General features: G+C 42.2%; 3 protein-coding genes across 3 annotated transcripts in view; 1 reads left to right on the top strand and 2 right to left on the bottom strand.

Annotated features, from left to right (window-relative positions):
- LOC136835312 (serine protease svh-1-like) overlaps positions 1 to 14862 on the top strand; it is a 194866-nt gene that overhangs the window by 5541 nt on the left and 174463 nt on the right. Inside the window, exon 2 of the mRNA XM_067098660.1 lies at positions 12533 to 13262. The gene's annotated coding sequence lies outside the window, so the exon portion shown is untranslated. The remainder of the gene's footprint in view (positions 1 to 12532; positions 13263 to 14862) is intronic.
- On the bottom strand, positions 1425 to 2512 carry LOC136837893 (uncharacterized). The gene is made up of 3 exons (XM_067102778.1): positions 2214 to 2512; positions 2107 to 2165; positions 1425 to 1555 (listed from the first exon to the last, which is right to left on the bottom strand). The coding sequence occupies exons 1-3, from the start codon at positions 2510 to 2512 to the stop codon at positions 1425 to 1427; spliced, it is 489 nt and encodes a 162-aa protein (XP_066958879.1).
- LOC136837883 (uncharacterized) lies at positions 2509 to 3012 on the bottom strand. The gene has a single exon (XM_067102771.1). The coding sequence runs from the start codon at positions 3010 to 3012 to the stop codon at positions 2509 to 2511; it is 504 nt and encodes a 167-aa protein (XP_066958872.1).

The raw sequence follows: 14862 nt of genomic DNA, 5'->3' as shown, positions 1-14862 counted from the left end.
CGTGCAATAGCTTTGGCTGAAATCTTTTCGCACTGCCCCTGTGGAGGGCGCAGGCAAGTTATTTGGTGGGCTTCCAGGAGATGATTTAAAAGGTGCTGATGGCTTGTTTTGGCATTGCTCGGTGGAATGCCCGACTTTCCTACAGAACCTGCACACAAGGGGTTCTTCGAGTGCCCATTCTTGGTGGGAGCAGATCCCCTGAGGAAGGTCAGGGGACAGATCTTCTGCCCCATTGACCCCTCCTGAGGGTGGTGAGTCTCCCACGTATCAGCTATGCGGCAAACACCGTTAATGTTGCAGGAGCCCTTTCTACTACGTGCGTGTCCAGAGAGGAAGGGATGTAGCACAGGAAGTGTTCCAGCTTGAACTTTTCGAGTACCTCGGCTACGCTGGTGGCCCCTTCGGCCTCGAGCCATTTCGCTAGTGCCTGCTCCGAGTGGTAAGCCCAATCTGACCAGGTTTGCCCTACATCTCTTGTCTGCCCTCTCCAGCATCTCCTCCAGCGCTCGGGGGTAATCTCGTACGCCTTGGTGACAGCTTGGCGTACAGCTTCCCAATCTCCCTGGTCCTCCACTAGGAGGGCGTGATAGGCAATCAGTGCCTTCCCTCCAAGGAATTTGGTAAGAACAAAACAAAGTTAAGCGGGGGAGAGGGCACTGCAGTTTAGGACCCTTTCGGCCCACTCGAGCCATGCTTCGGGTCCTGCCTCAGTCCATTTTGGCATAAACGAATGGGCCTGGCTGGGAGCGCTCATCCCCGTGGCGGGAGCAGGGGGAGAGGCACTCCTTTGGGCCAACACTTGGAGTTCATAGGCACGTTGTCGCTATCGCTCCTCTCTCTCCTTCTCTCTCTCTTGTCTCTCTATCTCCTCTCTTCTCTCCTGGGCAATTCTCTCTCTCTCCTTTTCTTGCCTCTCTATTTCTCTCTCTTGCCTCTCTATCTCCTCTCTTCTCCCCTGGGCAATTCTCTCTCTCTCTCCCGTTCTTTCCTCTCTGTCTCCTCTCTCTTCTCCTGGGCAATTCTTTCTTTCTCCTGTTCTTGTCTTTCTATCTCCTCTCTCTTCTCTTGGGCTAGTCTTTCTTTCTCCTTCTCCTGCCTCTCTTTCTCCCTCTCTTGCCTTTCTAGCTCCTCTCTTTTCTCCTGAGCTATTCTCTCTTTCTCCTTCTCCTGTCTTGCCATCTCTCTCTCTCTGCCTTTGCAGCGTCTAGGTTCCTCTGGACCCATTCCCATAATTCTTGGCCCGACATTCCCAGGTCTTTTCCTGCCTGCATGTAGAACTCGAAGTCCTCATTGTGTTGGGCTCGTGTAGTCAACATTTTGACAAATTTGTTTGGCAGGGCCCTCTAATGTTAAATGAATTTGGATTGAGAGATTTTGATAAGACGTGGGGGGTGGTCTGAATGGCCAAAATGAAGAAATATACTTTATCTCTTGCACGGCCTCGGCTGGTTATTGTGGGGATAGTAGTTAGTCGTCTCGTAATACTTAGAATTAGTTTCATCACAGAGGACGTGGAATTTGTCTCTCATGTGGGACATGGAATTGGTGGGCGTCACTAAGGACGTGGAATTGGATGGATGTCACGTGGGACGTGGAATCGGAGGACGTCACGAAGGACGTGGAATTTGAGGACGTCGTGCGGGACGTGAATGGAGGTCATGTGGGACGTGGATGGACGTTATGAAGGAAGTGGAATTTCAGGACGTCACGTAGGACGTGAATGGACGTCACAAAGGATGTGGAATTGGAATTTGTCCCGTAGGAATTGGAAATTGGATTTGTCCCCAAGGACTTGGAAATTCTGTCTTGTAGGACGTGGAAATTGGATTTGTCCCATAGGACTTGGAAATTCTGTCTCGTAGGACGTGGAAATTGGATTTGTGCCATAGGACTTGGAAATTTTGTCTCGTAGGACGTGGAAATTGGATTTGTCCCTAGGACTTGGAAATTGGATTAAAAAAATTTTTTTGCTGAGAGGGGCCTGAGTATGAACAATTTTAAAGAAACAAACTACTCGGGCGATGAATGAAGATTTGTAGGCACGTTGGGAGGGAGGGGGAGGGTGAAGGTCAGATGGGGGGAACGGCCTGGGGCTGGAGACCTCACCTGGTGGTGGTTGGGTAGCTGGTCCTATGCTCTTATCTGGGGCCGGGGGACACTGGCAGCTGTGAGTGGATGCCGATGTCTCCTAGGGTTCAGATGGGGGGAATTGCCTGGCGCTGGAGACCTCAACTGGTGGGGGTTGGGTTGCTGGTCCCATGCCCTTATCTGGGCCTGAGGGACACTGGCAGCTGTGAGTGAATGCCAATGTCTTCTGAGGTTCAGATGGGGGGAACGGCCTTGTGCTGGAGACTTCACCTGGTGGTGGTGGGGTTGCTGGTCCCATGCCCTTATCTGGGCCCGAGGGACACTGGCAGCATTGAGTGGATGCCAATGTCTCCTGAGGTTCAGATAGGGGAAAGGGCCTGGGACGGGAGACCTTATCTGGTAGGAGTGGGGTTGCTGGTCTCATGCCCTTATCTGGACCCAAGGGTCACTGGCAGCTGTGAGTGGATGCCGATGTCTCCTGAGGTTCAGATGGTGGGAAGGGCCTGGGGCTGGAGACCTCACCTGGTGGTGGTGGGGTTGCTGGTCCCATGCCCTTATCTGGGCCCAAGGGACACTGACAGCTGTGAGTGGATGCTGAATCGTGAGGTTCAGATGGTGGGAAGGGCCTGGGGCTGGAGACCTCACCTGGTGGTGGTTGAGTTGCTGGTCCTGTGCCATTGTCTGAGGCTGAGGGCCACTGACAGCTGTGAGTGGATCCGATGTCTTTTGAGGTTCAGATGGTAGGAACGGCCTAGAGCTGGAGACCTCACCTGATGGTGGTGGGGTTGCTGGTCCCATGCCCTTATCTGGGCCTGAGGGACACTGGCAGCTGTGAGTGGATGCCAATGTCTCGTGAGGTTCAGATGGTGGGAAGGGCCTGGGGCTGGAGACCTTACCTGGTGGTTGTGGGGTTGCTGGTCCCATGCACTTATCTGGGCCCAAAGGTCTCTGGCAGCTGTGAGTGGATGCCGATGTTCAGATGGTGGAAAGGGCCAGGGGTGGAGACTTCACCTGGTGGTGGTGGGGTTGCTGGTCTCATGCCCTTATCTGGGAGGGTCTCTGGCAGCTGTGAGTGGATGCCAATGTCCTGAGGTTCAGATGGTGGGCTGGGGCTGAGACCTTACCTGGTGGTTGTGGGGTTGCTGGTCCCATGCACTTATCTGGGCCCAAAGGTCTCTGGCTGAGTGGATGCTGAGCAGATGGTGAGGGCCTGGGGCTGGATCACCTGGTGGTGGTGGGGTTGCTGGTCACATGGTTCAGATGGTGGTGGATGCTGATGTCTCGTGGTTCAGATGGTGGGAAGGGCCTGGGGCTGGAGACCTTACCTGGTGGTTGTGGGGTTGCTGGTCCCATGCACTTATCTGGGCCCAAAGGTCTCTGGCAGCTGTGAGTGGATGCCGATGTTCAGATGGTGGAAAGGGCCTGGGGCTGGAGACTTCACCTGGTGGTGGTGGGGTTGCTGGTCTCATGCCCTTATCTGGGCGCAAGGGTCTCTGACAGCTGTGAGTGGATGCCAATTTCTCCTGAGGTTCAGATGGTGGGAAGGGCCTGGGGCAGGAGACCTCACCTGGTGGTGGTGGGGTTGCTGGTCTCATGCCCTTATCTGGGCCCAAGGGTCTCTGGCAGCTGTGAGTAGATGCCAATGCCTCCTGGGGTTCAGATGTGGGAAGGGCCTGGGGCTGGAGACCTCACCTGGTGGTGGTGGGGTTGCTGGTCCCATGCCTTTATCTGGGCGCGAGGGACACTGGCAGCTGTGAGTGGATGCTGATGTCTCATGAGGTTCAGATTCGGGGAAGGGCCTTGCACTGGAGACCTCACCTGGTGGTGGTGGGGTTGCTGGCCCCATGCCCTTATCTGGGCCTGAGGGACACTGGTAGCTGTGAGTGGATGCCAATGTCTCCTAGGGTTCAGATGGTGGGAATGGCCTAGAGCTGGAGACCTCACCTGGTGGTGGTGGGGTAGCTGGTCCCATGCCCTTACCTGGGCCTGAGGGACACTGGCAGCTGTGAGTGGATGCCAATGTTTTCTGGAGTTCATGATTTTCCGTTAGAAATTATATTATTCCATATCAGTAGCCAACGTAAATCCCAGTTAACATAGTTCAAACCAAGGCAACTTGATTCAAATGACATCGAAGGTACACTAAACATAACTTTTTCCAGGGTTTGGGGGTGGGGGCAAAGAATCGTGCAGAAATCATGTATATGTCTGCTAATAAGTTTCCATAAAACTGGAATATACTATCACCAGCCCCTCAACATAGTCTTACTTAAAATGGATTGTTATGGAAAAGATAGTTTTTACCATTAAAGCGTGGAAGTTTTCATTTGTTACCAAAAGTCCATGTAACCATTAGCGATGCCCTTTGCGTGTTTTAAACCTCAGGAATCTTATCATGCTACAGCTACAGTTTACCCGGGGAATACCTCTTTGTTGACTCTGTTCGGTGAGGGTATTTCAAAATTTTAAATAGCTACAATGACATTCTAACTATGGGGTGCGTGTTTGACGTCACTGCATCAGGGAACCTTAAATCAATATTCATTTCATGTTCGAATTCAAGGCTTCCAGTACAGACGTGTCTCCCCTCCCACAACTCCCCCCCCCCACAATGAAATTGAAGAAGTTGAGAAATTGAGAGGTCATTATGGTTATAAATGATTGTATATATCTGGTTGTGGTAGATTAAGCTGGTAAGCCGGAATAGTCTCATGCTTCCAGAGCAGACCAAGGATGATGCATCACTGAAATGATATATGTAGTTAAAAGTGAGGAAAAATGAGACCGGTGGAGTTACTGTCCCTTTATATCTTGCAGTACTCACCAATAGTTCTAAAAGATTAAAAGCATAGTCCTTGTGTAAAAGGAGGACATTTCATTTTGAGAAAAAGATCAACTACTATTCTGAATGCCTAGCAGTTGAAGAAGATTATGAAAGGATATCTGGACTTGGAACATGCAGAAAGATGTGCATTTTTTTCTTGTTGAGTGCTAATCCCGTTGTGTGGTAGACACCAGGCTGTACGGATGTAACTCCTCTAGCTTGTCTAGTGTTGATTTCAATTTCTAGAGGTTTGTTATTGTTGGAAAGAGCTGAGGTGGAGGCGGAGGTAAGGAGGAAGATTGGTTAAAGGAATGAGGAAGGAATGATGCTGAGAATTTGGTCTGTTTGATGTTCAGCTTTTTGGGGCTGCAGTCCTGCAGTAGATGAAGGTCCAGTTTTAGTTTTATGATCGTCCTTTGGTGGCTTATGCCTCGACAAAGGAGTTGCTGCTGCTTCAGTTGACTCTGGTGTCATTCTTGGTGTTTCTGTTAGTTTTCATCAATAAAATGCTTGCAAACCTGTTTTTTGCATCCTTCAAACCAAGTAGGTGAAATGTAGTTCAGCTAGTACTTGTGGGTTTAATAGGCAGGGAAAAAATGGTCATGAAAAGTGGCGAGATTCTTGCAAGCAGGTTGCTAGATATCTTCATACATCCCCTGGGACCAACAATGTCGAAAGGATTATATGATATATATATATATATATATATATATATATATATATATATATATATATATATATATATATATATATATATATATATATATATATATATATATATATATATATATATATATATATATATATATATATATTAATTTCCTTGGCTGCCTTTCTGTGTGTGTGTGTGTTTGTGTGTTTGTTTGTCTGGAGGCTTTGGGATCTGGAGTCTTCAAGATTCAAGATGTTATAATCCAATGGGCATATCTCCAGGAGGTGGAAGAAATGATTCTGAAGGCAGATTTTGGATCCGTTTAGGAACTGAAGATGGCTTTACAGGATCCTGGAGTTTTTAAGAATTTAAGAGGATGTTTTAATCCAATGGGCATTTCTTCAGGAATGCTCCAGGCGCTGAAGACTACTTCAAAGCATCCTGGAGTCGTGAAGATGTCTTCAAGTCTTTCATCTCCAAGAATGTGGGCTTCCCCTGTTCTTGCACAATACTAAAGAACAGAGTTTTATGGAGAAGAAATCGGAGACGAAAGCCTTCCGAATTCCCAGAAGCCTTTTGAACGGCTTCACAGGATCCTGGAGTGTTTAAGAATTTAAGATGCTTTAGTCCAATGGGCGTTTCTCCAGACATGCTCCAGGAGCTGAAGACTGCTTCAAAGGATCCTGGAGTCGTGAAAACATCTTCAAGAATACATTTAAATACAATGGGCATTTCTCTAGAATTATTGAACACTGTTAACTTGGCTGGTCTGCCCCCACATACACTGAACTTGAAGAAAGGTGCAGTTGTTATGGTTATCCGTGATTTGTGCTTGGCCAAGGTTCTTTGCAAGGCACTAGACTGGTGGTAATGGGTATTAAACCAAGGGTGCTGCACTCAATACTAAAGATGACGTCAATGTGCCATTCAATCTTTGCTGTCAGGCAACTTCCAGTAAAGTTAGCTTAAGCCATGACCATCAACAAAGCTCAAGGACAAACATCTTCACACATGGCCAGTCACATGTCACCTGCTCTTGAGTTCGTTCAGTTGATTCACTTCATGTTCAGGTTTTTGAGAACTCACAGCAAGGGAAAATTTGAGACCATACTGTAACTGACAACATCGTTTTTAAAGAGGTTCTGTAGATATTTCATTCTGATTTGGCCATATATGTATATATATGTGTGTTTTCTTGCTTTAAATTTTCCATGTTTTTTTGATGAAATAAAATATGTTGAGATTCAGTACTATTAACAAAATGTTTATAGATTTGTAAGGACTGTCCAGAGTAAAGAGCCTAGGGTTTTCCATTTTTTATGGAGCCCATTTCAGACTTCGTAACATTTGATGTCCCAAGAGTCGTTTTTGTGCAGAACTAAGAGGAAGACCCATGTGGTGGGTCAAAATCCCCTCTTAGGAATCCCCGAATGAGGACTACCTCTCAGTTTGGAGTTCCGAGACAGGACATGCTTTTGATGTCGTCCGCCAATCCGGGAGTCCACATAAGTTATAATACTGAAACTCTGAAATGTTTGTTTGCTTGTATGTTTGCACACCAGAAGGTAAAAGGAGGCTGACTTTTACTGATTATTAGGGTATGGGTATGGGTATTGATATGGGTATGGGAATGGGGTATGGATATGAGTATGTATGGGTATTGGTATGGGTATGGTTATGGTACAGATATGGGTATGGGTATTGATATCGGTATGGGTATGGTACCGGTACGGGTATGGGTAAAGGTATGGATACAGTATGGATATGGGTATGGAATGGATATGGGTATAGGTATGGGTATGGTACAGAATGGGTATGGGTATGGTATGGGTATGGTACAGATATGGGTATTGGTATCAGTATGGGTATGGTACAGGTATGGCTATGGGTATAGTTATGGGTATGGTATGGATATGGGTATAGGTATAGAATGGTATAGGTATGGGTATGGTATGGTATGGGTATGGGTATGATACAGATATGGTGGGCATTATAATGTACGGATATGGGAAATAGCAAATGCGAGCGATAGCGAGCATCTGTTAGCATATATATATATATATATATATATATATATATATATATATATATATATATATATATATATACATATACATACACACACACTTGATTATGAATTAAAATAAATGTTTGTAATTGTTGCTTCTTGCTGAAAAGTTTATATATATATATATATATATATATATATATATATATATATATATATATATATATATATATATATATATATATATATATATATATATATAAATGAGAGGACTGACTTGCTGAATAATTTTCTAAAGTATTACAAAGGAGCTATATTCGATCACGAGAGTACTTAGAAATGAAAGTAGTAGATCTTAGTCATTTCGCTGCTTGGTAGGAGACAAAGTGAGGGGAGAGGCTGTAATCTTGTCGGAATAATTACTGTTCAGGTTGATTGCGAAAGTGGTGTTGACGGAAACGATGTGTAAATGGGACTTTTAGCAGATGGTAGATAGAGTAGGTCAATGCCAGTCGTTTAAAAGTACCAAGGTCATATGGAGAATGCATAACCTTCGAAAAATGGTAGTTTAAGGAGGGAACAGCGGTGAGAAAATCTAAGACTGTTGTAAAAAAGATGTTAAGAAGCAGAGCTCTGTGAAGGGAATGACCATGGTAGAAAAGTATCAAGGAATAGATTATTTAATTCCACAATGCATCCCTTCCCCTCAATACCAAGTACCGTCAACATTTCAATTTGCACCTCAGATGGACCTGGAGCTTTGTCATATATAGTTTTATTTATAGCCTTTCTTAACCTCTATTATTATTGTATCTCCATCACCCGCCCCTCCACCCTACTCAAAAGAAGCTTATATTAATCACACAATCTTCGTTGTGTGTCATCATTCATATGCTAGATATTTCCCTTTCTATTTTTGATGACACCTGGTTATCCCAGACCTTGTGTTTGCTTTTTCCTTGCGTTTGTTATTTTGCAAATATCCTTTTCGCCTCCTTTGTATATAAGTTTCTATTCAACCCTCTGTAACGCTTCCGGTAGTTACGTTTAGTATCCTCTTAGTTTCTCTATCTTGTATACTGTATCTTGTAAACTGACGAAACTGCTTTATTGCATTAAGCGGAGCTTCAGTTCCATATTACTGAAAAACAGCCACAAAAGATCTTTAATTCATGGGAACTTCCGGCGGGAGCGACGTTTTAGCCATACCTTTTATTATTCACTTTTTACGGAGGCAAACTTGATGAATGTTGATAATGAAGTAAGCGAGAAGAAATTCTCAGCTATTAAAAGGAAGTGCTGTGCGGATATATGGGCTCAGAGAGAGAGAGAGAGAGAGATTTATTGCACAGATTCATACAGTATAAGATTAATGTTACATTCATCAATGTAATAAATAAATATATGTTTTAACAATTAGTAATGAAAAGTTTTTCGAAATAATTTTTGTATGTCCCATGTGGAGATACTGATAACATGCTTGTGTATTTTTAGTTGATAATGCAAATGCATAATCCTTTCTGGCTGTACAGCTCTCTCTCTCTCTCTCTCTCTCTCTCTCTCTCTCTCTCTCTCTCTCTCTCTCTCTCTCTCTCTCTGAGCGCATCAGCGTAAAAGTCCATCATCTTCCATCTTCCATACTTCCCCCTGTATTATGAAGATGGGAAAAACGTCTTCATATATCATTATCCCTGACTGGGACCACAAAAGCCTTACAAGAGAAAGACCCTAATAACACGACGTTGTCAGTTACTGAATATTGTACTGAGATAGTGTGACAGTTGCTGATTAATGTATGTTTTACCGGATTGTGCTGTATCTTATGTTGAGAAGAAAAGAGAAATTAACCTTTTTTGTTTTTTCTTCCACTTTTACCCCTAGCTTATTTCTCTTGAAAAGAGAAATAAACTAGGCACAGAAAATCGATCATTCATGTCAGTGAAGGGATGCAATTATTTTGCAATGAGCACTGAGTGTAGAAACGGAGTGAACGAGCGGTGGGCCTTTGAATTTTTGTAGTACTTCATATGTACAGCACCATAGCAATTTTTATATATATATATATATATATATATATATATATATATATATATATATATATATATATATATTTTTATATATACATATGTATATATACATATTTATTTATTATTGAATGCAGATGTACATGTGTTATCCAACATTTTAAGATAACGCTTCTCTAATTTTCTGAATTTCTTCTTATCTTTAAGGTTTAAAGTGAAAGAAAAGACTAAAATTGTAAAGTGGTTCCTTTTTATTATCTTCTGCAGACAGCTGTGTCAGATATTTGTTAATAGCCCTTGTCAGGTCTGCAATAGATCTCCAATGGAACTACACTCCAGTATATATTAGAGTACAGTAAAAAATTAAAGAATAAAACAAAAGCCCAAATAATAAGAAAAACAAATAAAGAGAGAAATTTCATTGGTCAGGATTATTTTCAATGATACCGGTGTCCGAGCTCTAGTGAATTATGATTGTCTGTAAGGAACTTTCTTCTGCGGGGGTGGCGGGGCCCCGTTGGTGAACATAGTCTGAAGTCACCCAGACATTCAGTGTACTGTAGGTTGCTGCAGTGCAGTGTTCATCACCCATTGACCACAAGCTTCCCATAACTATCCTCCTGGCGGATGATTTCGGTGTCTAATAAGTTAATTTAGAGACAGTTTCATGCCATGCACATACATAAAATGCTGATGGATGGCTCCATTATTGCGATAGGCTTGTGGTCCTGTCCATAGGGCTGTCGTTGTGTGCCCTACGTATCTTACATCGAGAGGACTGCTAACTTCTTAAACACAATAGTATGTAATATGTTATTGAAACTGTAAAGCGTATTTCACTGAATCTAAGTGTAGCCTGCAAACTTATTCATTTAAATGACTCCATCTCTCGAGAAACAATTTACTCACCTCTTCCAACGAAATATCAAACAATCGAGTGAAATGTGGCACCAGAAATAATGCTATGCTCCCCCGTCATTTCGACTAACGCCAGCGACAGAGTACCGTGTTGTCATCGAGACTAATGGTATACGCAAGGCCAATACAGTACTGTATTGGCCTTGGGTATACGATACGCGGCGAAGCAGGTTTCTGGAGGGCCGTTGTAAGGTTGTTTGTGACTCGAGAGTCATATCTGGGAGGATCGGCTGGTCAGCCAATCAGAGCATTTGTTATTGTCGCGAGGGCTATAAGCATTGCTCCGAATATTGTGTAAATTGAAAACTTTTTCGCTATTATGGGCGGTGTTCTTAATTCTCGACAGATAACGTTACGACAATAGTGAGTTTAGACAAACGTGGATTCAGTGGATAAGTGTGATCTGGCCACCCGTCCCTGGTAATGCGAAATAAATTGGGGTTGTTTGTAAGGAAAAGTAAAGCTATTTTGGAAGAGTTTCGTGTTCAGATAATGATAGTGATGATTACTAGCCGTTTCCGGCAAGAGATCTTGGTTATAGTTTCGTTACCGAGCAAGGCAGCGTCCTAACAGGTCATGGTAAAGAGGAAAGCAGTGATATTAAAGGGAAGAAGGGAAAGGGAAGGCTAAATAAGTATACCTTAGTTTTACTAGACCACTGAGCTGATTAACAGCTCTCCTAGGGCTGGCCTGAAGGATTAGACTTATTTTACGTGGCTAAGAACCAGTTGGTTACTTAGCAACGGGACCTACAGCTTATTGTGGAATCCGAACCACATTATAGGGAGAAATGAATTTCTATCACCAGAAATAAATTCCTCTAACTCTTCATCAGCCGCTCGGAGACTCGAACTCGGGCCTAGTGAGTGCTAGTCCACAGCTCTACCGACTCTCCCAACGAAGAGCTAAGGGAAGGCTAATAGAGTGAAAAGGAAGAGAAAATGATTCATTATTTTAACGACTTTAGAGATGTGACACCTCAGGTGACGAGTGGGTACATCCTTTTAATAGTAAAATAGTGATATACAATGTTTTGGGCCTCTAGCTGGTGTCCAACCCGCGAAACCTACTATTGATAAGGCTGAACACTCAGTACAGCAGGTAAAAGGAAGAAAAAGGGTCAGTAAACTGGGTGCAAATGTTGCTAAAAGGCAAAAAACCTTGGTCTGATACAACAAAGTTTTGTTAAGAAGACAGCTGCCAAGTAAATTATTTTAGCCAAAAAGGTTGGTTCCCCCTTGCAACTGCCAAAACAAATGTTTTTAGAAAATGGGGATGAGGATATTCATGGAACCTTCAAAACATACAGGTCAGTAGGGAACTATAACTTACAGACAGCATACCTCCAAAGAAATGTTCGTTGGGAACCCATCCAGAGGCAGCGCTCTAAGATTCCAACAAAACCTTAGGGTAGACATTGTATTATGTCGTCTGAGAACTGGCCATACTGGCTTGACCCATTGATTCCTTTTAGAGGGGGAAACTGCACCAGTCTGTATAAAGTGTGACTCTCCTCTTACTGTGGAATACATGTTATTACATTGCCGTAGGTATGCTGCAGCATGGCAAAAACATGCGTTAGTGGGCAGGGATAGCTTATAGCAGAACTGTTTGGTCCTGATGTAGTTGTTAATAACAGAGTTGCATTCCGTTGAGATATTAGCCTCTATAATGAAATTTAATATTGATCTCTAGGTGCGTTACCAAGTGTAGTATACAGTATACACTTCTGCAGTTGTGCATATAAGCATGTTTAGGATATTTTTTATTTTAGTACACTGTAAAGGTTATATGCATATCCTAAATGCAAAGTTATCAGTTTTTTGTGGGGAATACCAGTTTTGCCAGATGTCAATTCTTAGCATAGTTTTAAAATCATTCTTTTATTTTATTTATTTAATTTATAAATTCAGTGCCATAATTATTCATCTGAAATTAAATTCATTATAGCACTGAATAATCCCTCGGATTCCAGTGCTTGGCTTCAAGCCTAAATTTCATATTCCATTCCATTCTAGGGCCGAAGAAAGCAACAAGTGGATATAATGCAGTAACTGATACAAGGACTGGAGTAGCTGGGGAAAACATGTTTAAGAGAGAAAAATACAAAAAAGGACCTGAGAGGCACGAATTCCAACACCAGGAAAATGCCAGGGGTTATTCTAGAGGTCTGCTATGAACACATACACCTGCTCGTATATTCGAGCAATTACACTTAAACGCACCCCAAAACGGCAATATTTGGAATCACCTCAGCATCAGGGCACGGTACGAAAAATATCGTGACTGAATGGATGTGTGCCTGCCTGATGTCTCAGTGGTGAAGTTAATATTACAACAAGATTTTTAGTCCCCCATTATCAGTTCGGTTTTCGCCCTGGGAGGAAGGATGTCTTCAGTACTTGTGAACGGCTTACTAAAGCTCTTGTTGGTGTTGGGAGGGGTAGAGCCTTGAACTAGAAAAAAAGGAATACAGTGAAAAAATATGTGACTTTCAAGTGCTTTGAAAAGTGACGAACTCTGTGGCTACGACTGGGTCTTTGAAGACATGGACTTACAGCAGACCATTCGGTGTCCTTGTCTTTTTTCTATCAACTCAGCGTACTTCAAACGCAAATTGTGGCATAGTGTTTTCAACATTGCCGGCCTCCACTTACTCCTTTGTTGATGACCTGTGCCTATCTATGGATTAATGGAACCGACTACTCCTTGAAGAAAATGAACTAGACAATAACTTCACAAATTTTGGTGAGTAAAGCCATTTTTTTTACCATTATCCATTTTTTATGCAGTATTCACCATTATATCCATCTTTAAACATTATTAACAAGTTTATTGGGATTATTTTTAGCATACTTCATGCAAATTGATGTTTATTAATTGTGTGTGACAATGATAATTTTGTGGAAATTTAAGGAATTACTTTTGTTGCATTATATATTCTTCATTACTCACCATTCACAGGCTGTTTAGGATTATTATTAACATTGCATGACATGTTAATCAATGTTTATTGATATGTTTTATATATGTGCAACTATTTTTTGGAAATTGTCTGCGAAGGGCAATAAATAAGGTGGGTTGGGTTTTGGAGCGAATTTTTTTTTTTGTCATTATTACCATAAAGCATTGAAAAAAAAAAGTTACGACACAAACACTGAGATATGTATTCCCGCATAAAGTATGAAAGCATAATGCCCTCGTTATACTTACGGCGGCGTCACAGCGTTACATGAACGATAAAGTTTATTTTTTAATTTTAATTGAAGATGATGTCCAAGCAAATGTGAGGGTGTCATGACAAGGGCAAAGGAAGTGGAAAATGGAAAGAACGGTTGACTGCCTCTGTTGCCTTAATTTACTCCGACCTTTTGTTTTAGTAACTCTTAAGACGAATAAATTTTCAAATGTTATCTAGAAAAATTTTCATTTAAAAAAAACTTGCAGCTGTATCCGAAATGTGACAGTTAATTTTAATTTTAAAAGTAGATTTTGCGACAGGTAGGCTGTAGGTTCATATAACTGTTCTCTGCCCTCATAATTTTTTAACTTCATCTCTCTCTCTCTCTCTCTCTCTCTCTCTCTCTCTCTCTCTCTCTCGGTATAAGAGAAAGTTGTCCTATAGGTTGTTAAATCATTAGTTATAATTTTGTCTCATTGACAGATCATACACAAATTGTGCACGTGGGCATTAGCGTGTTTGATCTAACGTGCATGTGTGCGTGTGCTCACAAAGTACTTCAGGAATGCCCCGGTTTGTGATTATAGTCATTGTTACTCGTGGGATGCTGATGGTTTTTGATCCCTCACTATCATTCTCCTTAAGGCATCCGTCAGTCCCTTGCTTTGTCCCCCGTACTTCCATCCTCACCTCAAGTTCCTTCGTGTCTCCCTACGGAAGATGATTTTGGTGCCGGGTGCTAGTTGGTCTGCCACAAACAAGTCTTATGTGCTCTTCATATCGTTAGGTAAGAGATGCAGTCATTAAATATCGTTGATGTAAACGTATTGGATCTTTTTTTCGTTTGCTCTAATTTACATATTCACTAACACAATTTCTCCCACTATATATATATATATATATATATATATATATATATATATATATATATATATATATATATATATATTATATATGATGAGTGTAATCACTTTTGTATGTGATTCATTTATCACACATTACCACAGTGACAATGGCTTGGAAATAAAGTCGAAACCGGTCAGAACCTATCCCCATCCTTATTTTTCACCTGTGGTAAGATATATATATATATATATATATATATATATATATATATATATATATATATATATATATATATATATATATATATATATATTTCTCAGT

Source organism: Macrobrachium rosenbergii, chromosome 4, assembly GCF_040412425.1.
Source record: "Macrobrachium rosenbergii isolate ZJJX-2024 chromosome 4, ASM4041242v1, whole genome shotgun sequence".
NCBI lineage: Eukaryota > Metazoa > Arthropoda > Malacostraca > Decapoda > Palaemonidae > Macrobrachium > Macrobrachium rosenbergii.
Note: the sequence above shows the minus strand (reverse complement) of the source record. Positions and strands in the feature narration are given on the sequence as shown.